Below are 27641 nucleotides of genomic sequence, written 5' to 3' on the forward strand. Positions count from 1 at the left end.
TTCTGATAAATTTACCACCGTTTAAGAATGTCTAGTTCCAGTTTTAGACCTGTCCAACTTTAATGATAATTTGAGATTGGCTGAAAAAAATCTGTAAATACATTTTCATGCATCTTGGCATAGTGTGTCGCCTTTAAGCCATGCCCCTTCCCAATGAAGACACATCCTTTATTGGATGAGGTACAAGGAATGTCTAAAGCACATAATAAATGTGGGAGCTCCACATTGTGCCACATTTTGGTTCCATTTACATAAAAAAAAAAAAATCCAGTTTAATATATCTGAGCCAATGGTTGTAAAGTATTTTAGGATGTAGAATAATCTGACCCCCTTACGGATTAAAAAACAAGGTATAAAAACCCAAGTTTTGTTTTGAAATATTTTGTATCCTCAAGTACCCTGATTTAAATGCTATTTTTATTTTGCTGTTACACCCCATCCCTGTCACCTAAGCTTTTAGTATTTGGTTGACTATTGGGTCACTCAGTCTTGCGTTCACAATTTAGATTCCTGTAGTCAGCTAAAATAGTAAAGTTTCTATATCTCGGGAATGGGGGAGTATCAACAAAATAAAACAGAATTAGAATCGGGGCACTCAAAATAACATTAAATAAAAAAATCAGAATACTGATCATAGGGGTTTTCGTAAAGTAATCTTACTGCATAGGCTTTGCAAATTATGCCAAAGAACCCATAGCTCCATAGGTTACTCTTTTTCTTTAGTTATAGTGACTTATAAGAAGTTTCACACCATGGAATATCAGCCCTCGTGTCCTTTACTTGTCTACCACACTTTAGGCCTCTAGGCATGTGGTTGGCAAGTTTCCTTTTGCTGCAGTTATTTATAAAGTAAGATGGAACTTCTCTGAAAGGAAATGTCTCCACCGCCTTCCGCTTGTTAATTGGGAACTATTCTCAGCCACTTCCCATTCACACCAGCCACCTCTGACTTTGAACTCCACTCTGATTACTCACCACAGTTATATGCTGTGTATGAAATATCAAAACCCATGCCTGACACTGTACATAGTGTTTAAACCACAACTACAAAGTAAGGAAGTAAAACACTTGCCAAGGTTCGTATTGAATTCAACTTGCTGACTACCTTGACACTTTATCTCGCCTTGACATCAGAGATAAGATTGCATCGTAACCGGTTTCTCAGCGGACCCAAGTAGTGCTGTTTAAATGCTTTTCTAGAAAACTTCCCTCCTATATTTCATGTAATAGCTGATGAAAAAATTGGAGTGAAAGCAATAGCCTTGTACCAGCCATATATTGCTAGTTATTTCCCATTTCAGACATCCTTTAAAATTGTAGCCATTGACTCGGTCACATTTTTATTATGTTTACTATATTATCACTTATAGTGTCTATCTCTCTTTATCAAAGAGTGTTTTTGTTTGTTTTTTATTTGAAACAATGTAAACCAACTTGTGTCTTAAACTGCATGAAAAGAAAGAAAAAAAAGTAAAAGGGGCTGACTTGATATCCAGCCATTTTGGATGTGTTTTAAAACTGGATTTTATAGCGATGACTACATGAATTATGAAATCATTCTTTAGTAATGCATATCATTTTAATATTAACTTTTATATGGTGTTTTTAATGGTGTCATACTGAGGAAGTTCTGTACAACAGGAAAGGTCTATATAAATGTCAACATAACGGTGATCAGCTGATACTCATCATCTTGGTTTGTGTTTGCTTACCATTTAACCTTATAGGCTCCCATCCACATTATAGAAAAATGTGTCATTTTTGTTGGGTCCATCAGACTACATTATGTGTATGGGGCTTCATGTCTGGCCTGGGAGAAGAAAGTTTGGGCATATTAAATACCGTATTTTTCGCCGTATAAGACGCACTTTTTCTTCCCCAAAACTGGGGGGAAAAAGTCGGTGTGTCTTATACGGCGAATACACCCCTATCGCGGCGGTCCCTGCGGCCATCAACGGCCGGGACCCGCGGCTAATACAGGACATCACCGATGCCCTGTATTAACCCTTCAGACGCGGCAATCAAAGCCGACCGTCGCGTCTGAAGGGAAAGTGACACTAACCTGGCTGTTCAGTCGGGCTGTTCGGGACCGCCGCGATTTCACCGCGGTGGTCCCGAACAGCCCGACTGAATAGCCGGGTTAGTGCTTACAGGACACCGGGAGGGACCTTACCTGCCTCCTCGGTGTCTTCTCCGTTCAGGGATCCCCTGTATGGCCGGCGCTCTCCTTCCTCGTCATCACGTCGTCGCGTACGTGCGTCGGCGTGCGTAATGACGTGATGGCGGCGACGGAGAGCGAGGATACCCGGCCGGCAGCAGAGACGTTCCGGAGCGACAGGGACACGGCAACAGCGATGGAGCGACATCCAGGGCAGCGGTGACGGGTCCGGAGCGGCGGGGACACGTGAGTATTACCTCCTATGCAGTGGTCTTCAATCTGCGGACCTCCAGATGTTGCAAAACTACAACTCCCAGCATGCCCGGACAGCCGTTGGCTGTCCGGGCATGCTGGGAGTTGTAGTTTTGCAACATCTGGAGGTCCGCAGGTTGAAGACCACTATTGGGTTCAAAATCTTTATTTTTTTAGATTTTGCACCTATAAAATGGGTGCGTCTTATACGCCGGTGCGTTCTATAGGACGAAAAATATGGTAACTACTCCCAATACTTTTGTTCACCCTTGAGAGTCTGCCAGCAGAGGCTTTTGGCAGTGGCATACTCCTGTCTCTGCACCTGAAACACATTAACCCTTGGCAGAGGGTGCTAGTTTATAGGGATGCTTGGAGGCAATAGCTGTTGGCTTATTTGACCAGTGGCTATTGAAGGTATATGGGCATTTTAACAGTCTACATACATTAGGTTTGTTAAGGAGAATGGCATTAACTAGCCATTATATTGTATACCAATCCTAATATGTAGCTGAAACACAAATGGTATTAGCCTTAATATTTATATCAGTCTTAATATTTACTGAGAACAGCATTGGATGAAAAACAAGTCATACTGACTGGTGTGTAGGCATTAAAGTTCTTTGAACATTTAAAAAAATTCCCTAGCTGCAGATATAGGATACGTTGAAAGGGTGTGTAGCACTGAAGACCCCTTCCTGGAGTTTACAAGAAACAGATTCCAAAGCCTGATCTTACCCGAGTTTTCCCATATGAGTAATCTCAGGGAGTCTGGAGATGTATACTCATCTAATGTATTAGTCTACTGTGCAGCACTTTAAATCCATCTCACCAACAAAAAAAATCCTTTTATGAGTGCATAGTCCAACAATTCCTTGGGGCTGTGTTCTCAAGCAGCAGGCTGCTAGAATATGGAATATTTTAAAGGAGTTCCCTGTTTAAATGACAAGTTCCTTTTAATATATTGTAATGCTTTACCCAGGATATATATATATATAAATATATGTATTGTATTGTAAAAGTGATCCCTCTTTCCATCTCCTAAGATTGTTGATATTAATAAGACCAGTAAATGCTTAAGACACGGACCAGACATTGTTCAAGTTAAACTTATATAGGCATCTGGTAGAGACATTTCATCTTTCAAAATCAACATCCTGGTATTAAATAGTGAACCATCTGCTAATCCTGACTACTCTATAAATACATTACCTTTTATAGTATTGCTTCAGTCTTTCAAATTCAGGGCAAACTTTAGACCTGCTAACTAGAACAAAGAATGAGAACTACTGTAGGTTGAAAAAGAAGATTCTGACCAAAGAGAAAGCGCAGATCAAAGGATGCAGTTTTTTCTCTAGACACAAGAGGGAAATTATCCTCACATCACGGATTCACAGATTTTGGCTGCTTTTGTTTCCATTCACATTCAACTTTTTCAATGCACAACACATGGGCGTAATAATACAGTCATCTTTTAAAGGGTACCTCTCATCAAAAAAACTTTGATATATTATAGATTGATGTATGCAGAATAACTTTACAATTGCATGTTATTAAAAAATATGCTTCTTTCTATTACATTTTCCACTTTGAAGAAATGACCACTAGGGGTCTCCCTACCAGTCCAGGCAGCAAGCATTTCAGACTCATGCCGGAGTCCTAAACACTACGAGCTGCCAGTCTGCTTTGTTCACAAAGGAGAACACTCAGAGCTGCCAGCCTGCTTTGTTCTCAGTCTTTTTGGCTGTGAACAAAGCAGGCTGGCAGCTCTGAGTGTTTAGGACTCCAGCATGAGTCAGAAATGCTTGCTGACAGGACTGATCGGGAAAAATACAATAGAAAGAAGCATATTTTTCATTAACATGCTATTGGAAAGTTATTCAACATTCATTAATCTAAAATATATCAAAAGTTTATTTGATGAGAGGTACCCTTTAACTTTATCAGTACTACCTCAAGACCATTTTTATGATCTCTTGCCATGTTACCAAAATTCAACTTTCTTCTTATTTTAAAATTTATGATACTGGATTTTACATTATACCAAATTACAATCTTATTTTTATTTGTTCTGTTAAAATAATGGCAATTTGTTTTCTTTTTATCCTATTATTATAAGGGCACCTGGACTGGAGTTTAATATTAAACTTCTACCTGATAACAGCCTGTAAATAGTTTATTGATTCAGAGACATAGGTGGACAGTTATGGGCATCAGTCACTATGTTGAGATTTCCCTTAGCTTGATGGCATATTAAAAGGAGCTCAGTGGAAAAATGTAGAATTTTAGAATCGGTCAGACATTGTTTTGTTAAATTGAAATAATATTTCTTTCAACTATATGAATTGGTCTTAGAATTTCCATAATAAAATGTTTGTACATTTTTGCAGAAATGGCACCTACCTCAGAAACAGTAAAACCAACTATAAGGATTGAAGAGACAACCACACAAGTATCTATGGAAGAGGACACCAGTGACTCCACAGATACTGACGGTAGTAGTACACCAATCATTTATTAAAATATTAATTTCTCACTGTTTAGGTATACATATACTTAGCTATATAGCTTGTTGTTTGCATAACACCCTTAAGGCCCCATTGGCCCTTAATGGATATATGTGTGCCACACCCAAATATTTAGCAGTCCCAGCCAACCATTTGAGGTGTATGGGGCTTCCTGGGTCTCTCCAAACAGAAGGCGTTGGAGGGGAAGAAAAGTTAGGCTTAGATTTTCAACTGCTTGATTGTTTGCTTCTTGAGAGATAAACCTGCCAGTGGCTTCTCCCAATTCTCTCTATAACAAATACATCAAAGCTCGGTCTAGTCAAGGATTTCTGTGTATTTCATAAATATTAATAGGTATTGTAGGTAGCACCATCCACACTAGGTCCCAATAAAGCCTTTAGAATGTTTGTTTTGTATGGTGGATACTCGTGTATTATTTGCACCCCAGTCTTGTTTTCTAGCTTTGTTTTGTTGGGTGGATTAAATAGGCTTCAGTCTATCAAAACTAACATCAAGATAAAGACATGTGAGTGAACTAAAGGGATCCCAGAATACAAAGATGTATAGTCTACAATGTTCTAGTGATTAGCTTAGCTAAGTGCACAGTAAACTAAAGAGACAAAAATATTTTTTCTTCTCCCTTCATAAAGATTGTGTGGTTCCATCAGGATTTGATTGCAATTTCGACCATTCTGAAGATGTTTGCAGCTGGACACATGATATAAAAGCAAACTTCACATGGTCATTCCATCCTAATAGTACCTGGATGGGACATCATAGCTCCATTTCTGGTAAGTTTCTTGTTCTTTGCCCACTATGGTGCACACCATACATACATGTTGTGTATTGCATCAATGAATATACATTTTGAGACATATCCACAGACAAAAGATCTCTAGACAAAAGATGCTACTGTCTATTGCAGACAATATATGATGTCTAACTGACAACACTAACACAACTATACTTCTAGCTTTCGAACACCAAAGTGATGTATCTAAGATAAAGCATTCCATTATTTCCTGGCCCCTGCTGTGTAAAATGCTCATAGAGTATAATGATATAGAGGTTTTCAATATGCCTCCAAACTCCAACAGCTCATTCCATTTTATTGAAACTTGATGTATTGTATAATGATGCAGAAAATCTTATTTTCATCCACCTACAAGGTTTTCCTTTACTCCCAGTTTATAGAAATGGTATAGTTACACCTCACTCCTCACTATGACTACGTTATTAAAATGGGTCATGCTGAGGAGTGAGGTGTAACTATACTTACCTCATTCTCTATTTTTTTTGTTGTCAAAAAGGTTCCAGTATAGCAGAAGGTACTTACTCACAGCTGTCTTTTTTCTTAAATGCTAGTTATAGCTTAACAGGTAATAAATCATATCATTAATATTAACTTCTATTTCCAGGCATATTGGGTTTGGAAGTATTTTACCATTACTTACGGGGGTCGGTAATCTATTTTAAACCCCTCCGGCACAAAATGTGTGCTTGCAGCAATAGAAAGAACACTTACCAAAGGTCTCAGTAGAAATCACGGCCTGCCCATCTCCATCAGCCTAATAATGTTTAATTAATATAATGAGTCTTTTGCATGAAGGGAAGGACCTATTTTTATAACCTATGCTGGATTTCACTTTTCATTTCCTCTCCCCTGGGATATTATAATTGCCTGTTATTTTGTTAACCTTTCGTGTACCTCCAGAAAGGCAGCTTTTGGCTCCAGACATAAAAAATGGATCTGTTTACTAAACATAAAATGTTTTATTGTCTAATATATATATATATATATATATATATATATATATATATTGTCCTGTTAATTGCCATTCATTCCAGTGAGCAAATCAGTTCAGGTAACTACCCCCTGCCCAGCAAATGGAGTAAACAGCACTATATGAAGTGATTTGGAACTGAGCTGCAAGGCATACATTTTATGTTTAGTAGGTAGAAGATATCCCGGCACTCACTAGATATGCTGAATCATAATGGTTTATTTATCCATATGCAAGATAATGTAATGTACATTTTATGTTTCACCACTCAATTTACAGGAGCAGGGACTCCTGTCACAGGCAGGAGTCCCTGCCACTGTATACTAAGTGACAAGGCCGCAGTGCCCAGCAAATATTAACTGAGTGGCAGTCCTACAGTGTATGCCTTGCCATTCAGTGCCTACAGGAGCAGGGCAAGTAGAAGCCACTAGGGAGTGACCACTTTAATGACTTGAAGGTTCAGGCACCATGAAAGTAACACATTGTCAACCTTGTATATGGACCGTGGCCGTTATTGCAGCTTTGTTACATTGAAGTGACTGGGACTGAGCTGTAAACACAGTCTGTAGTATTCGGTGGGAAAAAAATTACACATTTTCTTATTTTTATTTTTTTTACCAGTCTCATGACTTTTATGGTTAAAGGGGTTATCCAGGAAAAAACTTTTTTTTATATATCAACTCGCTCCAGAAAGTTAAACAGATTTGTAAATTACTTCTATAAAAAAAATCTTAATCCTTTCAGTACTTATAAGCTTCTGAAGTTAAGGTTGTTCTTTTCTGTCTAAGTCCTCTCTGATGACACCTGTCTCGGGAACCGCCCATTTTAGAAGCAAATCCCCATAGCAAACCTCTTCTAAACTGGGCATTTCCCGAGACACGTGTCATCAGAGAGGATTTAGACAGAAAAGAACAACCTTAACTTTAGAAGCTCATAAGTACTGAAAGGATAAAGATTTTTTAAGTAATTTACAAATCTGTTTAACTTTCTGGAGCCAGTTGATATATATATAAAAAAAAAGTTTTTTCCTGGAATACCCCTTTAATATATGGTTGTAAATTTGTAAAGCTCACTCACATCTACTTTACTGCATAAAATCTGCTTGTATAGAAATGTTATGTTAAGCCACTGACTTTACCCCCCCAAAAAATTGTTGTTTTACTATCATGCACTCTGACTATTACTACTTAGAGAACAGTCATAATGGCAAGGTCAAGATGTTGCTGCCCCAATATTGTATTGCTCTTTGTAGTTCCCCTTTTATCTCTGCAGCCATGTAAAAAATATTGAATATAGGATATCACTGCATATGAACAGAAAGCCCTTAGTGTTCCTGGCTCCATACAGAAGCTCCTCTCATGCATCACAACTGTGCTAGTAAAGAAAGATTTGTCACAGGCCTTGTTAATGCCTTTCATGCTTGAGGACCAAGAATTCCCACAGCAGTCACATCTGACAGTGGACAGAGGGGATATCTGTGTGTCTACTACAAAGCAGGGTGTTTTGAAAACTTGTGACTTTTGGGCGGCTAGGACACACCTTCTCATTCATTCCACTATACTGTTTTAAAGTTTTCAAAAACGTAAGGACTTTTTAGATTCAATCACATAGAACGTTAATGTAATTTTCCCAGTATTCTTCAAATAGACAGTTTGTGCTCTGGACATACAATATAGGGCATGGTACATTGATGTCGTTCTTCTGCATTCCTCCTGATCAGCTCCGCTCATGTATGTCTATGTGTCAGATGATTTACGAAGACAAGTGTTCATTGTTTCTCCTTGCTTACTAACTGTATTGCTTAATATGCTGACCACAGTTTTTCTGGAAATATATTTTACTGCCGGTTGGGGCTACTATCAAACGTTATTTTTGGGACTCAAGAAAAGAGGGCTGAGATGCTCTCAGTTCAGGGTGGTCTTGCTCTTTGATGAAAGACAACAGCAGCTTAAGCAGAAGAAACAGCTGGTATTAGCGCTCTGGGCAGAGAAAACAGGAGTATTATCAGTGTTTACACCAGGATACGCTCATATGTAAACAAGTGTATGTTTATTTTGTTGGTTTAACTATGTGACAGCCACTATTTTTCAGAAACAAACAAATAGTAGAGGCATTGATATGTTATCTGATGATCAGAACAGTGTTCAATGGTACTACATGTAGTACATACTATAAATATTGCTGAGATTAGGCAACGGTGGCTGTCCTTAGCCTTGTCCACATGGCCACATGGGAAGAACAAAGTAGCAGCAGAGATTTTGCTTGAATATAACATTTTGTGTTACATTATTAACAATGGCATTGTTTTTACCTTTTTATAGCCAACAGTAAAAACTATCTGAGACTACCCAGCAATGGAAGAAGAGAGGGTCAACATGCCCGATTACTCAGCCCCAGAATGCATCAGCCCAGGTGTGCCTTTTGTTTGGCATTCCGTTATATAGCATCAGGAACCAGTGGTGCCACATTGCGAGTGCTCAGGAACTCAAGCCAGGAAAACAGTTTACTGTGGAAAATAAAAGAAGAACCGGGAAGTGAATGGAAAGATGGAAGAATCCTTCTGACAAGCTATGATGGAGATTACCAGGTATGCAAAAGTTTAGCTTAAAGGGTTTGTCCAGTTTAGAAAAGCCATTTTTACATAGCATATTGGGAATTCTAAGTTTAAAGACAGGGCTCCTCTGTTATAGCCAGAGTGGATAGCAGTTACAAAAACTGTCTCTTGTTCTGGAGGACCAGTCCTGTCCTGCATTACACAAACAACCCAATGATTTAGATGTAATTCTTCATTTGCCCTGTGGTGGCACTACAGGGAAATCAAACACTTACAGCCAGGTCTCACCCCAGATTACAGCTGACAACTGGGGGTCCCAGCAGAAACACGCCTTATGATCAGCCTGTTGTCAATAGACCCTTCTAATGAGTATGGATTGAACTTCTTTAAACAGGATCATTTTTGCAAGAGCTTTTCTTATTTTACTCTCTCCTACATTATGTCACACTTTTAAAATAATTATTAAGGGCATCGGTAGTTCTCTCAATTGCTAAAATACTCCTGATTCTGGAGGTAGATTGGGGTATTGATTGTTTTCATATGGACATAATGTATATGGATATAGAATATGCAGATAGATTAATTTGGATATATCTGACACATGAGTAGCCAAATATCCCAATCCTACATCCTAAGTCTCCAAGATCACCTATTGTGATCTGAACTAATTTAGTAAAAGTACTTGAACCCTTGACATAACCTCCATAATACAGTAATTCTGCATAATCTTTATTAAGCTTTACACAAAGAAAAACTAAGAAGGGTTTGTCGTAGGTAATGTTATGGGTCTTTCTCTGTCTTTTTTCCCCAGTTGTGCCCCTTATCGTCATAACAGTCAGTTCACATGTCACCTGGATATAGAGAGGCATCCTTGATTACAAAGAGCCCTAAATTGGTTCCAGGCGCCATTAGACAGAATTTGCAAGCTCTGATGCTCAGCCGCGTGCATATATCATGAGGTTAATAAATTGTCAGTGGGCTCTAGGAGACAATCCAACTTCCTGGAGATTTGAGTTAAAGGGATAGTTCTGGCATATATGCAATAAGAGATTTGTATTAAGAGGATTTATAGTGTTTATTTTAATATTACAGGAGAATCTGGATGGCTCCCATCGGAGACTTCAGTTAAGCAGAGTTGTTTTCATTCTGTTTCTGGTGTTGTTATAGCAACTAAATGGTACGCTGCTTGTTATTCAGAAAGCACTGATCTATAGCAGCATTTGGGTCTTTGTGGATGGCATTAGGCTTTTGATGTATTCGGCAGAATGTTGAAGTCTTGTTTTGCTAAGAAAAAAAGTGTTCTCCACTCCCCGTAGCTTCGACATGTAGGTATCAGCTCCTTGTTCTGAGTGTGATTGTAATCTAATAGAGATGACACCTAGGCACAAACAGAAAGTGTAAGTGGAAAAAAGGCAATCTTTGAAGAGTACATGAATATTATCCAGTGTGTTACATGAGATGATCTTTTTTTTTATCATTTGATGCTTATATACATAGCAGCAGTATTCGAGTATTCTTCTCCCTTTTTATGAGAAATGTGTATATAGTAGAAGCCACTCATGTCATCTAGACAATCAATGATCCTGTACCAGCTATTCTGCCTCTACATGTGGAATCCCTGGTTTTATTTATCTGGTCCCTAGTGGGTGGAGAGGTTATAAAACCAATGCCTGTTAGTTATGTTAGTTATTGTACGCCATGGCAACCTGTTGGATATTAAAACTAAAAAATATTATTATTCATAAAATTCTAGTCGAAACAACAGGGGCGGATGCAGGATCGACACCTGGTGAAGGGGGAGGGAGAGGAAAGATAGCGTTGTGCAAGTTGGGCTTAATTTTGTCACACCCCTTGCCACTCTCTTTTATATGTACGCTGCACTGACAAGAAGGAAAATAAAAGTGGAACATAGAAACTCTTAACTATATGGTCAGGAAATAATATACACTCTCTTTTATTGTCAGGAACAGGTGTTCGCTGCCATTATATAAGCACCAATATAGGTAATAATACCACTGTGCAGCAACCTGATAGTTTCCCCTGACTTGAAGTGTGTGTGTGAGCAGGTAATAAGCTGTTATCGCCGCATATGGATGTATTCTACAGAATTTAGTCACACAGCGCCCTCTGTGGACAAACCGCATTTTAAAACAGAGGATTTAAATTTAAAACATTAATCAATTTTCATATTAAGAATATCTGGATCTCCGTAGCCTTCTATGCAATGTATGTAGTAAATTCTGCATCCATGGGTATGGTATATTTTCTTAGTAGAGAGCCTATATACTCTGCAGGGCCATGCACAGCTGGGCATGGCCCTGCAGAGTATATCGGCTCTCTACTAAGAAAATATACCATAACCATGGATGCAGAATTTACTACATGCATTGTGTAGAAGGCTACGGAGATCCAGATATTCTTAATGTTCATCCTGAAGGGAATGCAGTGTACCAATCATTATGAGGCATGCATTGTCTGGACTGGACGCTGGACAGACACCCACGGAAGCTTCTGTATTTGGTCTGTCCAATGTGTCACCATAGGGATTGACAAATAGTCACTTCCAGTGAATACAAATGTGTACACTCATTTCCAATGCATTCAGAGCAACACATGACTGGGAAATTATTAATCCTCTTGGGAACTAAGTTTTAGTCATATGAAACTTTTTTATTTTGTTAAAAAAAAAAAAAAATGCTTATCCAAACTATTAAATATCTACTGACATCAGCAACAAGGAGAAATGACATATATCTCTGTTTATTTGCTAGTTAAGCTACCTGCCACATTCACTTCTGTTATGAGGACTTGATATCTGTAAGGGCTGGATTACAAAGCCCGACTCCTGCCTGATACAAGTGCATATCTCTTAGACCAGCACTCATTTACTGAGCCTATTACATGGGGCCCTTTTTTCTGTCCCCTGCTGGCCGCACATGCCTTTTTGCACAGGGCGATGTGCGGCCGATACATAACAATTGTTAAACCTCTGAGGTCAGCCTACAAATAAGCATTTGCTCACTCATCAGATGATCACTGGCCTTGTCATTCAAGGCAATTATTGGCCACTTTGTCCAATAATTGCCTTGTGGCCCAAAAATTGCTACCGTATATACTTAAGTATAAGCCGACCCGAATATAAGCCGAGACCCCTAATTTCATCCCAAAAACCCAGGAAAAGTTATTGACTCGACTATAAGCCTAGGGTGGGAAATACATCATCCCCCATGTCATCATCCAGACCCCCATCATCATCAAGACCCCCGTCATCACCCCCCCCCTTCATCCCTTCATCATCACCGCCTGTCAATCCCTTCATCAGTGGTCTTCAACCTGCGGACCTCCAGATGTTGCAAAACCACAACTCTCAGCATGCCCGGACAGACATCGGCTGACCGGCATGCTGGGAGTTGTATTTTTGAAACCTCAGGAGGTCCCCAGGTTGAAGACCACTGCGGCCTTCGTCATCATCCAGACCCCCGTCATCACCCCCCCCCCTTCATCATCACCGCCTGTCAATCCCTTCATCAGTGGTCTTCAACCTGCGGACCTCCAGATGTTGCAAAACTACAACTCTCAGCATGCCCGGACAGACATCGGCTGACCGGGCATGCTGGGAGTTGTAGTTTGGAAACCTCTGGAGGTCCGCAGGTTGAAGACCACTGCGGCCTTCGTCATCATCCAGACACCCCCTTTAGTTTTCTACTCACCTCCCCTCGGTGGGAAGGAAGGGTGAGCTGGTCCGGGCCATCTATGCTGTGGGGAGTGTCCGGGGGGGAGGGTTAGTCATTCCGGGCTGTCCATTTTCACCAGGGGGGCCCTCTTCTCCGTGCTCCGGGCCCGGCCACGGACTAGTGACATTGCCTTGACAATGACGCACAGGGACGTTCAGGCCCGAAGCACGGAGAAGAGGGCCCCCCCTGGTGAAAATGGACAGCGTGGAATGACTAACCCTCCCCACCGGACGCTCCCTGCAGCATAGATGGCCCGGACCAGCTCACCCTTCCTTCCCGCCGAGGGGAGGTGAGTAGAAAACTTAAGGGGGTGTCTGGATGATGACGAAGGCCGCAGTGGTCTTCAACCTGCGGACAGCCGATGGCTGTCCGGGCATGCTGGGAGTTGTAGTTTTGTAACATCTGGAGGTCCGCAGGTTGAAGACCACTGAGAAGGGAATGACAGGCAGAGGGTTCACTCGAGTATAAGACGAGGGGGGCATTTTTAGCACGAAAGATCATGCTGAAAAACTCGGCTTATACTCGAGTATATACAGTAAGTGTGCTGCAAATACTCCTAACTGTATGCAGTGCAATCTGTAAAGCTTCAGAAGAGTAAGGCCTTTGTGCAGCATTCTTCTGCACATTTACATGATAATGCTGGAATGAAGTTTAACAAATACAACTGATGCAAATTCTGTGCAGATATGTAGAAGGTGTTACTGCTAATTGTTGTGAACATTAACACCTCTATGGCTCAAATGTGAAGAGAATATGTGAGATATCTAAGGTACAATCTTCAAAATGATTCATGCCAGTGGTTTCCTGTGTGTTTCCTGGTGTCAATCACACGTACAACACAGTTATACCTTCAGTATAGAAACGTGAGTGATGTAACAAGGTGTTAATAAAGTGAAAAATGATATTCAATGTTCCATGAGGTGGCACATGATTGAATCTATAGGTAGGTGAGAAAATATACTGGGACATTTAGGGTGGGCATTTTTGGTTCATAAATATCCTACATTACCTCGCATTTCTTCTTAAATGTGATTCCTTGATTACTATGAGACATTTCGTTTTTCATTCATCCCACAGATTGTATTGTAGAAATAAAGTGGCACTATATACCATGACAGTTATGTAACTGTCAGTATTTTATTTTGTAATATAGTATAACACAGCTTTTTTCTTTGCTCTAAAGAGAGGGATTCTAGAGGAAATTCCTCGGTCGATGTCTTTGACATCTAATTAAATAACCATGTCCCCGTTTATGCTAATGACATTTCTCAGTAAAGGGCATAGTTCAAAGTTGAAAGCATCTCTTATAATATGCTGTTAAAAGGCTAAGCTGTCATTTTTTGCCTGCGCTGTTGCTTTAAAGACAGCCGTGATTGCATTGATTATTGAAGAGGTAAGCAACTGTATTAATCAGCTGTGAGCGAGGAAGTGCCGCGCGCTGGAAAGAAATTGCATTTTAAATTCTAATTGTTTAGTCCTCAGTCGGAGGGACCGACAGCGAATGTGCAGCAGCAGGCTTCCTTGTGCTTTTCTTGGTAACCATTAGCAACACTGCTGTACTGAACACATACTCAGAAATGAGTCCTGAGCATAAATTATGTACATAGCGTGGTCCCTGTAGAACCATATTTAACAAAACAGTCAGTGCACTGACAGTGAGCCGAGCTGTAGTGTGTCAGGAGGGGGAGAGCTGTCTCTTCCAATGTGTTTTGTCTAGGTTAAATGCAAACAGGTAGAGAAGACTTGTTGACAATAGGTGCAGGGAGTCAGCTCTTCTATTCACCCATCAGCCCAGTTGTAGCAAAAGATTAAATGGACATTATATTGATGGTGTACCAAACCACAAAGACATAACACCTTGTAATGAGTAATGCTAGGCGGGCACAGAAGATCATGCTGCTTAGCTTGGGCCATATATTCCATTTTAGTGCAATTCACTATATAGGTAACCTATTGAATTTTGTCTTATTAATCATATTACTTTTAATAGTTTTTATTGCCATTTATAATATAAACACACAATGTAGAAAACACAACAAAAAAGACAGACACAGCCGTCAAACATGAGAGCAGGAAAGACAGACACAGCTGTCAAATACTATATTGCAAAAAATCAGACGTAGCTGTCATTAACAAGAGCATGTATCAAGTGGCCAACGTTGGGAACTCATTAATCTTATTAAAAACATTGGTTTGGGCACTACTACATGACTATCCAAAGTACATAATAAGCATTGGTTTTGGTACTACTACATGACTATCCAAAGTACATAATAAGCATTAGTTTTGGTACTACTACATGACTATCCAAAGTACATAATAAGCATTAGTTTTAAGCATTAGTTTTGGTACTACTACATGACTATCCAAAGTGTATAATAAGCATTAGTTTTGGTACTACTACATGACTATCCAAAGTACATAATAAGCATTAGTTTTGGTACTACTACATGACTATCCAAAGTACATAATAAGTATTAGTTTTGGTACTACTACATGATTATCCAAAGTACATAATAAGCATTGGGTTGGGCTTTACTACATGATTATCCAAAGTGTATAATAAGCATTAGTTTTGGTACTACTACATGACTATCCAAAGTGTATAATAAGCATTGGTTTTGGTACTACTACATGACTATCCAAAGTACATAATAAGTATTAGTTTTGGTACTACTACATGATTATCCAAAGTGTATAGTAAGCATTGGTTTGGGCTTTACTACATGGCTATCCAAAGTACATTATAAAGTTTGGTTTTGGCACTATTAGATGACTATCCAGAGTAAATTATAGACTTTAATTTTGGAACTATTAGATGGCTATTCAGAGTAGATTAGAAACATTGGTCTCGGCACTATTAGATATAAATTAATATACATTTTTATGAAGGCACCACTAGATGACTATCCTGCGTAGACAATGAAGTTGTTCATAGTAATAAATGTCAGTCCACAATGCCGGTGTTACAGTGTATCTGCTAATAATGTTGGCAATTAATAATTATGTATGTTGATATAAAATATTGCTTGTTAAGCCACAATAAAATATTGCATCTTATTTTTTATCTCTATTTTTTTTGCCTGCAGGTTGTTATTGAAGGAATTGTTGGTAAAGGCCAACCAGGAGACATTGCTGTGGATGACATTCGGATAGCTAATGAAATCCCACTGGAAAACTGTATGGGTAAGAGGATTAGGACTAGAAAGTCCATAGCTTGTTATGGTTATTATTGAACATTGAAATATGTGTATATAACAAGCTGCTTATTCAGTTTGGTTTAAGCTATCCTTGGCACAGTTGAGCACTTTATTTAAGGGTCATTTCCAACCTAAAAGTGTTACCATTGGTAACTTTTTTTACATAATCAATAGTACAAGTGGAGATAGAAAAAACTTTACAATATAATTTTTTACAGAGCAATACCTATTTCTATACTTATTAGACTATATTTTGTTTCCATCATGGCCCCCGTGTTTTGTTACTGTCAAGACTCAATGGCCCTCATTTACTATTGCAAACCCGACATGCTTTGTCTGGTTGTGCACCAGATTCCAGCCCATTGCAACAGAAATTCTGTCTGCGCCAGAATTTGCGCCGGAATTGAAAAAACCTGACTAACTCTCCATTTTACTGAGAAAACCTGAAAGGGGGTGTGGCCATCAGGATAAGGGGGCATGGTCACCGAAAAGGGGCATGTTCCCGACATTTTCACAAAAAAACAACATATTTACTAAGGTTTCCACAGAAAATGTGGTGGATTTGAGCTGAGGAAAACCAGACAGATCAGAGCATGTGTAAAAAAAAGCAAAGTGTAGGGAAAGTGGAAAATGTAGGGAAACCTTAGTAAATACCATGGGAAATTGTTTTTTAGGGAATTAAAACCCACAAAGAAACCTTAGTAAATACCATGGGAATTTTTTTTGGGGGGAATTAAAACCCACAAAGAAACCTACACTCCACTCTTAGTAAATCAGGGCCAATGTCTGGGATTCCAAAAATCTGAATAAGATCCTTCCCATGAAGTAGTTTATTGATCATAGACTTTTTCTTTGAGCCTTGCCAAATGCCCGCACATGCAATGACACAATCCCTTGTCCGGAACAATTAGGTAGACAGGTGTAGACAAATACTGTATTTAATCTACAAGTACAGTGGTAGCACGCTTAGAATCATGGGAAATGTAGTTCTGAAAGACTTGCGGTGTGTATAATTACGGGTAGCCATGAGATCATACTTGTCTTATCCCATTTAAAGACGACACAGCAGTGAGGATATTGTTCCCCGCGTTTCATGGCATATGGACAGGGCGCCTAATCAATACGCATCTCTAGCACACATGCTCTGCATCGACATTGCATAATAAATGAAATGAAATGAATCCAGAGGGAGGCCCGAGCTTGTATCTGAAATTAACTCATGTGGTTTACGGCAAGGTATCTATGAGGGCTGTGTACTAACTAACATGAGCATAAATACTTCTAATACAGCAGTGTAAAATGAAGTGATGCATATGTAATGTTGTCAAACACATCAATTGACTAAATTGCATCTAATAGAAATTACATGTATTTTTTTTTTCTATTCTAGAACCAATCTCTGCTTTTCCCAAACCAACTGTATATCCAGGTGAGAATTTTACCATTGTGTGTCATTTTTATTTACGATATTGTTTATAATTTATGGGGTTCAAGGCTTAACTTCACTCACAACCTGAAGTGCACATACAGGTATCCAGGCAGCTGAGATATGGGTATTTGTTTGACAGGCTTTTCATATTAGAAAGCAGAAGATTAAGTGATCATGTTCTTTCCCTAAGTGCCAAAATGGAATCCCTAAAGGTTAAAAAGGTATTATGGAAAAATATGTTTACTTTTAAAAGTGCTCATGGCGTCAGAAAAAATAAAGCAATACATACTCACCTGCTGCCAGTCCCCAGCTGTGCAGTTCTGACAGTGCCTGTCCCTGATGTCAGTGCTTCCTGTTCTAAATTGCAATACATAGGAAATGCCTGCTCAGAAAATTACCAGTAGCAGGGGTGTCCTGCCTTATTCAGTGGTTGGCGGAACCGGCATTTCCTACAGGAAGTGCTGACAACTGGACTGACATCATTGAAGTGTATCACAGGTGAGGGTACAGTTTTTTTTACTTTTCCTGACACCCTTAGCACTTTTAAAGGTACAAATATTTCTCCACAATACCTCTTAAAAAGCCACTGCTCATTCATGCCAGAGGTTTTGATCAATAGGGTCCTAATTCACAGACACCCAACGCTTATAGCAAAGGGGCAAAAGTAATTAGCTCAGTACTGTGCCCTTTCAGCTCTGGTTACCATATTTTAATTCCTGTTTTTAAGTAGAGTGGTATAGAGGCGTATAGAAAGAATATGCTTCATAATACATTTACCCCACATGTTCCAGAAAAGCCAAAAAGGTTTCAGATAGGCCATTTTGCCCCTAGTGGGGGTCAAGACATTTACCAATCAAGACTTATGCTGTCAGGACATGTCAAAAGTTATCGGAAATGATGGCTAACTTTTAAGGCTTTATGGTAACCGTGAGGAGGTGCCAATTGCCTATAAAGGGAAAAAACTAGCTGATGGCATATACAGCTGTAAAGTGTAACCTACCTACTACTTACCATATTCCTGGATACCAGTGGGTATGGGGAGTGGAATTTTAGCTTAACTTGCAGTAAAACCTTTTTTTAAGTTGTGAGTAAAGTAAAGCAGGAACATTATATGGGTTGGTCTCCATTGTAGGTAAGTGGTTAAACAGTGACTTAGACTGCCATAAATTATAACAAAAATCTATGTAAGTGCCATATAAGATGCCATAAGTTAATAAATAAATGAAAACATTATAAGTTAATACATAGAAATATACATAAGTGCCATATAAGTCTCATAACTAAAAACCTACATATTCTGCCTGAGAATCATGCAGATGTAGTTTAAATATTAGATCTTGAGTGGGTGGGTTACATTGTGGTCATAGGCAAATATCATCACCAGTCTTCTGTGTGCGATGAGTCAGATATGTGTAAGTTTCTTGTGAAAAGTGTTACTTGTTGTTTGTCCTTAACACTTGATAAATCATGAATATTAAGCTGTTAAAGCTATTTTTGCATTTTATGTGCAAAGAATAGACACTCTGATCAGACTTTGGTTTGGGGTTGTTCAAGATCTTGTTACTAACACATGGGAAACCTTTTAAATCACCAATAGGCCATACGAGGCATTGGCCACATAGCTAATAAATATGCTTTCCTAAAGTGTTCTATGAGCAAGCCGAGACAAGAGACACAAGGGATTTTTTTGACCACAGCTGACCTCAAAGTTGTATGTCAGTAAAATTATTAATATGCTGTGTAAGTAGTTTATCAGCCTTATGATTTTTGGTTTGAGTCCTTATCTCTCTAATAGAAAAGTAGAACATGACTTCATTGTAAATCTGCCATTAAAAGTAGAGATTATATAAAATTGTTATTTTCATCCACAACATCAGACGGTGCCACGCCTCAGAGCAATGGGTTTGATGGAGACTACATGTGTCTGTTAAACAGGATCTGTCTTGAAGGGTTTAACTGTTGAATATGAGTTTAGTCTGTAACTCTAAAAACATTTTCACTTTTATTATCTTGTATAATTCTCTTAGTTAAAATAGACACATGCATCTTAGTGCTTGCAATGTCCATAGGCAGAAATAATAGCTCCCCCCATAGTTGCATACTCCATATGCTACCTAATTTATGTTTTCCACCACTATACAATCTATTTGTATATTTATGCAAAACTCAGCATAAAACGAGAATACTCAACATACTACACTCTTCTACCTTGTCCTTGAAATGTCCTCAACGAAAAAAAGAGAGTATAATAATATTTGCACAGTGGTCCCTCAACTTATGATGCTAATCCGTTCCAAATGAACCATCGTTTGTTGAAACCATCTTATGTTGAGGGATCTGTGCAATGTAAAGTATAGGAGGTAATACTTTTGTGTCCCCGCCACTCCGGACCCATCACCGCTGCCCTGGTTGTCGCCCTCCATCACTGTCGCCGTGTCCCCGTCGCTCTGGAATGTCTCTGCTGCCCAGGATCCTCGCTCTCCATCGCCGCCCTCACGTCGCTATGCACACCGCTCCTATTGGATGACGAGACGGTGTGCGTGACGACGTGATGACGTTGAAGGAGAGCGCCGGCGTAGCAGGGGACCCCGAAGAGGATATGCTGGAGCCCCGAGGACATGTAAGTGATCGTCGGGGCACACGGCACATCGTAAATGGCTATCCGGCAGCAGCTGAAGCAGTCTGCACTGCCGGGTAGCCGTTTATGCGATGGCCCCGACATACAAAAGCATCGTATGTTGATGCTGCCTTCAACATGCGATGGCTTCTGAGAGGCCATCGTATCTTGAAATGTCGGGGCCATCGTAGGTCGAGGGGTCACTGTATTTGGAGAGGCATCTATATTAGGCTCTTTATACACCTTGTCCAGCAGGGTATAATTCAGGGGCTCCTCACTGGTTATCTCCATCAGATAGCTATGAGAGATGTGTGGATCATAAAATGTAGGATATTTTTGACAAGATTCTGCTCTGTGGGAGCCTGTGGCTGAGATCGAGTTAAACATAAAAATGAAGTGCTACTCACACGCCATCCAACAGAAAAACATAAACTCCTACAGAAACCACTAAAACGGAGGCCACTATGACACTTTTTGGCCTCCATTGGGTGATTGAAGAATAAGTTTGATGTATGTGTTTGGAGTTTATGTACACACATGTATATCACTTGCTTATTTTCCCTCTCCATTTGTAGTGTATTTGTCACAGTGCATTTGGAAAATCAAGCAGCCAAGATAGCTGTTAGCTGAAAGGTAACTTGGCAAATAGTTATCTCTTCCAACTCCCCCAGAGACATGCATGATGGTCAAGCATGTATTTCAATAGGATGTAGATAAGGGGTGTGGCAATGTAGGGCAGATGTTATTAACTTCTTCTTGTCATGACGCCAGGGCGTGGTTTAGCCTTTACCACCCGAAGGTAAAACCGCTGGTCCTGGGCTAGGCAAGGGGGCAATAAAGACACCGATGACAGGTTACGGACAACAATAGCTTTACTGAGGGTAGACAGGTGATACAGTCTATGCAGTACAGCCAATATCCCAAGGAGGTGACCAGTGACACAGGAGGACCTTGCAGGCTTGCTGGGACTTGCAGTATGTAGAGACACTTTAGTGCAGGCCACGGTGACTATATAGAAGACTTGACTTGACTGACTTGACAATTGACATGAAGATGACTTTAAGCTTACTTGAGCTGACTTTGTGGCTGCAGACTTTAGGCTTGAGGCCTCCAATGCTCTGGACACACACACTGAGACGACTGCACTGGACCTCAGCAAGAGCAAGAATGCTGGAAGAGAGAGAGATTGTAGCTCCACCCCTGGTTTTTATAGGGGTGTCTAGCAAAGAGCCCATAGGTCACTTGAGAGGTCACCTGGTGACTAGTGCCTCCTGAGTAACAAGCACATGGTCACAGTAATTAAAGCATTACACTTTTAACATATAACATATGTACATAGGGGATAACACTGCAGGGGCCCCAGGGACATAAAGGAACTCTGCCTGACAGGGCAGGAGAAGGGAAACACCATCCCGTACTTGGCCACCTCAAACTCCCCCTCTTTAATGAAGTTGCCCTCGACGCCCAGTCCTGGATGGTGGAGGACCGGAATGACCACGGGGCCCACAGACAGTTCCTGGGGCATTTCAAACAACATCCATACTCTGGTCTGGTGGTAATAAACATGTGAACAAAATGAGTCCATGTGGCATAAAAATGTCCTTACACGCTGCAAACATGTGAGGGTTATTAGACCTAGTAACTGCTGTAGGAATATGATTATAGGACAATATACACAACAATATACATGACTCTTTCAGATTTGGCTGCCGGAGACTATCTACCCAATGCCTTGGCTACTGGGGTCCCTCAGCTGGACACACTTCGCCCCAGAACTTAACACATTGCTAGACAACATTGGACATTTGTTATCTTATTTTTGTACGTGCACAGTGGGTTAACAGGAATACCTTCTGGCCAGTAAAGTATCCTGGGCACATGGACAAAAGAAAATATTAAACATTAAACATGCTACAGCCCTAATGCAAATGTAGACATATGTACACTATTTAATATGGTGTGAGTGACCAATGTGTAGTACATAACTTTATGTGGGAAACTAATCCTTATACTATTGTCCTGGTGGTGAGGTAGTAGTGACGTCCCTCCTGACTGGGTCAGGATACCTCCTATAAAAATTGCCAGACACAAAAACACTGTACACTTTGAGCTTTATGTATAAACAAGTGTTGACTTGTGCAGAATAATGAGCAAAAATATATTACTATAACAGGAGATATATATACACATAGGTCCATTGTACTGCTCTACAGTCCAGGTACATTATAGAGTTCTTGGCAAAGAATCTTGGCTAAGAGCCGGGCACACACTTATAAAGTTGGTTTCAACAAAAACTCTTGACAAGTTCGTCAGGCGCTGTTCTTGAACGTTGCTGTAGAAACCTGAAACAACAAAAGTATTCTCACACAGAACACAGTTAGTCTTTTCGACCAAAAGGGTAAAGTTACTTGACTGACAAGATGCTCCTCAACATGGCATCTTTCCATCCCAGCCTCGCTGATCGATTTGCTTCCTAGGGTGTGACATGAACCTGGGGCCACAAGACTGGGCCCCCTCCATGGGGTTGACATGTGTGTTCCATGAGACATGGGACTTGGTGATGGTCGGACTCACAGTGACCACCACCTGCGCCGCAGCAGCTTGCGCCACTGGGGGATGAACAGTTGGTGCCTGGTGAACTGGTCAAACCTCCTCGACCACAGAAGTAGGCCTGGGCACATCCTCAGATGACTCTGGCAGGTATCTTGGAGCCATAGCAGGTGCCTCGGGCATGAAGACCTCCTCTCGTGCAGTACCTTTGACTTTCGATGGCAGCAACCCAAAGGGATAGGCGTTCCAGTCATCCTCCGGCAGTGGGACTAGGTGGCAGGCCTCCTCGGCCCTGAGGGAAAGATATTGCAAGGGGTCAGCCAGTTCTTGGAACAGCTGCGCTGCAGCAACTTTCCTTGCCTCCGGTGCCATCTTGGGACTCTCCACGCGTGCGCTCACTTGTTCCGCCATGTTACTCCTCTCTGCACCTTTCGGTATACTGTGTACCTCCGGCCACATGGTCCCTTTTATATTGGGCTCCAAGAAAATAGCCACCGGCTGGAAGGACGTCAGCGGTGCAGCACTGACTTCCACTCTCCCGGCAATAAGGGGCGGATCTTCACAGTTCCACTTCGGCATGGAGGCAGCGACATGATTTGCACGCCCAAGGACATTGACCAGCACGGGACATTTTCACATGCTTCTTCGGCGCATCTTTAACCTGTTCAGGTACAGGCAATGCTGGATAACGTAACATGGCTTCTGTTCTAATTTTGCACATAGTTTTTGCGACTTTAGCAGTTTTCTAAACAACAGGCAGCAAACTTTTCTTCACCTCCCCTTCTATTTCACAAGCGCCTCACTTAAAACTCATCTCAACGACAAAGTCCCATACACTTTCTGGCGCAAACTTCTGTCACATCAGCATGCGATTTTTGCAAACAGTATTGGACACAGTTCGAACTTGGGGGGAGGATTGGGGCATAAGGCACACACCCGTATCCTGTTCATGACACCAAAAGTTGTGGCGTGTGGGGTGCAATGTAGGGAAGATGTTGTAACCCTGGGGGCAGATGTTATTAACCCCTTCTTGTCGTGATGCCGGGGCGTGGTTTAGCCTTAACCACCCAAAGGTAATACCGCTGGTCCTGGGCTAGGCTCAGGTGCAATGAAGACACCGACACAAGTTTCAAACAACGGCAGCTTTACTGAGGGTAGACAGGTGATACAGTCTATGCAGTACAGCCAATATCCCAAGGAGGTGACCAGTGACACAGGGGGACCTTGCAGGCTTGCTGGGACTTGCAGTATGTAGAGACACTTTAGTGCAGGCCACGGTGACTATATAGAAGACTTGACATGACTGACTTGACAATTGACATGAGCTGACTTTGTGGCTGCAGACTTTAGGCTTGAGGTCTCCAATGCTCTGGACACACACACTGAGACGACTGCACTGGACCTCAGCAGGAGCAAGAATGCTGGAACAGAGAGATTGTAGCTCCACCCCTTGTTTTTATAGGGGTGTCTAGCAAAGAGCCCATGGGTCACTTGAGGGGTCACCTGGTCACTAGTGCCTCCTGGGTAACAAGCACATGGTCACAGTAATTAAGGAAACATTACACTTTTAACATATAACATATGTACATAGGGGATAACACTGCAGGGGGCCCTGGGGACATAAAGGAACTCTGCCTGACAGGGCAGGAGAAGGGTACGGGGAAACACCATCCCATACTGGGCAACCACAAGGGGCTGTAAGACACACCTGTTACCCCTTATCTATATGGGCGTCAAATCGCAATGGCCCTCATTTACTAAGAGTGTCACATTTTACTTTACTAGTATGAAATGTTGTTTCAGACTTAAAGGATTCCTCTCTATTTACTATGGGGATCACAGATTTACAAGTCGGGAACATTTTCTGACCAGCTTTTTCTAGGTGGAAATTACCAACCATTTAGTCACAAGATTTTCTGTCGTGAAACCACTCCCCTTTTTGGGCCGACCATGCCAGCTATGTGACAGACCACACCCCTTGTTCAGCTTTTCACAATGCAATGTTGGGTTTGTTGGATTTTCCTGGCGCACAGTGGCGCAGACTTGCACAGACATGTGCAAATGAGGGCCATTATGTTAGCATATAGAAGCCTACGCTTTTTGAATGTTGTAAATCTCTGGTATGATCACATATTTTTCCCTACTAAACTGAGATTATTTCCATTTGACCTGCTGTAAGGTGATAATTTAAGTATACATATAATCTGATCCTCTGTATATGCTAGCCCTTTTCACATTCCAGTATATAAGCGTGTCGTATAAGGATGGGCATGTGGTTGTTGTGCCAGAATCAGGTACTGATTTAAGGGCCTTTTAAGTCTAGAAAGTTACCTAATGAAATCAAGATGCAGACTGCTGAAGGGGCTCTATAGCTCTCATGTTGATGCTGCCGCTTAAATTAAGCCACAGTAGCTACTTCTATGTAGATTGCTGTAACTGCAGCCCCACAAATATGCTAAGAGAACGCTGACACCCACAACTCCCCCCTCCGCTTCATTGGCATGTTGTTTTTCTCCTTCAGTTGCTTCTATAACCAAACAAGAAAAAATGCAATGCTGTGCCAAGACTGTTGTTGAATATTTACTCATGCTCCAGGATTGGAATAATCATGAGTTGTGTAAGAACAGCCTGTCGGCCTTTGTATTTCATTGGTCTGTCTTTCCACCGGTCATTGTGTTTATCAGCAATATTTGATTTGTCTCCACGGCTGCTGAGGGTCCACTAGTAAAAAAGCTGAATTATGGACAATTCATGCTTGGGAATTTTTTGCTTTGCCGTCTGGCACCTAATTTAGCTCTTTTAAGCCAGTCTCTGAGACTTTCCATTTAAACAAGTCTGAGATATTTTTTTTTGTGTGTTTCTCCATATTTATCAGCATAATGCTAAAACCTAAATTAGAGCCAGTGAAAACATAGCAACGGTTTGGCTGGGTGCTAGAGAATAGCTTGTTCTCCAACAGTCACTCTAACAGATCATGAATTATTCATCATAATCTGCCCTGTTTAGTAACAGAGTTATACTAAAATAGAAATGAGCTATTAGCTTAAAGGGGTTGTCCAGAGACAAAAAAGTTAAACGTAAAAAAGAAGTCATACTCACCTGCCTCAATCCCCTGCAGCTTTTGTTCTGCAGGAACTGCCTGCTCAGCCAATCGCTGACCACAGTGGTGTACCACCTCATTGGCTGAATGGCCAGTTCTTGTGGGAATGATGCAGCACAGGAACTAGGAGATGACACTGATGAATAGGTATCAGAAGCCATCAGAACTACAACTGCAGAGGATCGGGGCAGGTGAGTATGACTTTTGTTTTATGTTTAACATACCCCAGCCTAGTATAAAATAATATCTTGTCATTGAACAACTATATTAACTATTGAGTAATGGATTATAATCACTTTTTCCCTAACACTACGCATCTCATATTTTTGTAAATATTTTGTTATATCTTTTCATGTCACAACACTGAAGAATGGACACTCTGCTACAATGTAGTGAGTAGTGAGTGCACAGCCTGTATAACAGTGTTTAATGTTTCTGTCCGCAAAAAATAACTCAACACACAGGCAATAATTTCTAAGCCTCAGCAACTAAAGTGAGTACACCTCTAAGTGGGAATGTCCAAATTGTGCCCATCGTGTCATTATTTTGTGTGACCACCATTATTTTCCAGCTCTGCCTTAAGCCTCTTGGGCATGCGGTTCACCAGAGATTTACAGCTTGCTACTAAGTCCTCTTCCACTCCTCCATGACGACATGACTGAGCTGGAGACCTGGCACTTCCTCTCCTTCCATTTCAGGATGTCCCATAGATTCTCTATAGGGTTTAGGTCTGGTGACATGCTTAGCCAGTCCATCAACTTTACCCTCAGCAGTGGTCATCTTGGAGTATTTGGGGTAGTTATCATGTTGGAAAACTGCCCTGCAGTCCAGTCTCTGATGGAAGGGGATCATGCTGTGCTTTGGTATGTCACAGTACATGTTGTCATTCATGGTTCCATCAGTGGACTGTAGCTGCCCGGTGTTAACAGCATTTATGCAGGCCCAGATCATGACGCTCCCAACACCATGCTTGACTGTAGGTAAGACACACTAAGGCTGGGTCCACACTACGTTTTGTCCCATACGGGAGCGCATACGGCAGGAGGGAGCTAAAACCTCGCGCTCCCGTATGTGACCGTATGCGCTCCCGTATGTCATTCACTTCAATGAGCCGACCGGAGTGAAACGTTCGGTCCGGTCGGCTCATTTTTGCGCCGTATGCGCTTTTACAACCGGACCTAAAACCGTGGTCAACCACGGTTTTAGGTCCGGTTGTAAAAGCGCATACGGCGCAAAAATGAGCCGACCGGACCGAACGTTTCACTCCGGTCGGCTCATTGAAGTGAATGACATACGGGAGCGCATACGGTAACATACGGGAGCGCGAGGTTTTAGCTCCCTCCTGCCGTATGCGCTCCCGTATGGGACAAAACGTAGTGTGGACCCAGCCTTATATGGTCTTTCTTGTGCTTCATCTTTAGTTGCCATGCAGATCAAATTGATAGAGTGTGCAGTGTATGGTCTGAGCACTGACAGGCTGACCCCCACCCCTCTAACTTCTACAGCAATGCTGTCAGCACTCATACGTCTATTTCCCAAAGACAACCTTTGGATATGATGCTGAGCATGTGTACTCAACTTCTTTGGTTGATCATGGCGAGGCCTGTTCTGAATGGAACCTGTCCTGTGAAACCGCTGTATGGTATTGCCCGTTGTGTTGCAGCTTAGTTTCAGGGTCTTGGCAATCTTCTTATAGCCTAGGCCATCTTTCTGTAGAGCACCAATTCTTTGTCATTGCTCCCCATTCACATCTTGTAAC

General features: G+C 41.1%; 1 protein-coding gene across 3 annotated transcripts in view; it reads left to right on the top strand.

Annotated features, from left to right (window-relative positions):
- Positions 1-27641, top strand: part of NRP2 (neuropilin 2) — a 112660-nt gene that overhangs the window by 68709 nt on the left and 16310 nt on the right. For all 3 annotated transcript variants that reach the window (XM_056536196.1, XM_056536197.1, XM_056536198.1), the window contains 5 exons: positions 4798-4902; positions 5565-5705; positions 9020-9285; positions 16076-16172; positions 17577-17615. In XM_056536196.1, the coding sequence (XP_056392171.1) occupies positions 4798-4902; positions 5565-5705; positions 9020-9285; positions 16076-16172; positions 17577-17615 (648 nt within the window). The remainder of the gene's footprint in view (positions 1-4797; positions 4903-5564; positions 5706-9019; positions 9286-16075; positions 16173-17576; positions 17616-27641) is intronic.

This window comes from Hyla sarda, chromosome 8, assembly GCF_029499605.1.
Source record: "Hyla sarda isolate aHylSar1 chromosome 8, aHylSar1.hap1, whole genome shotgun sequence".
NCBI lineage: Eukaryota > Metazoa > Chordata > Amphibia > Anura > Hylidae > Hyla > Hyla sarda.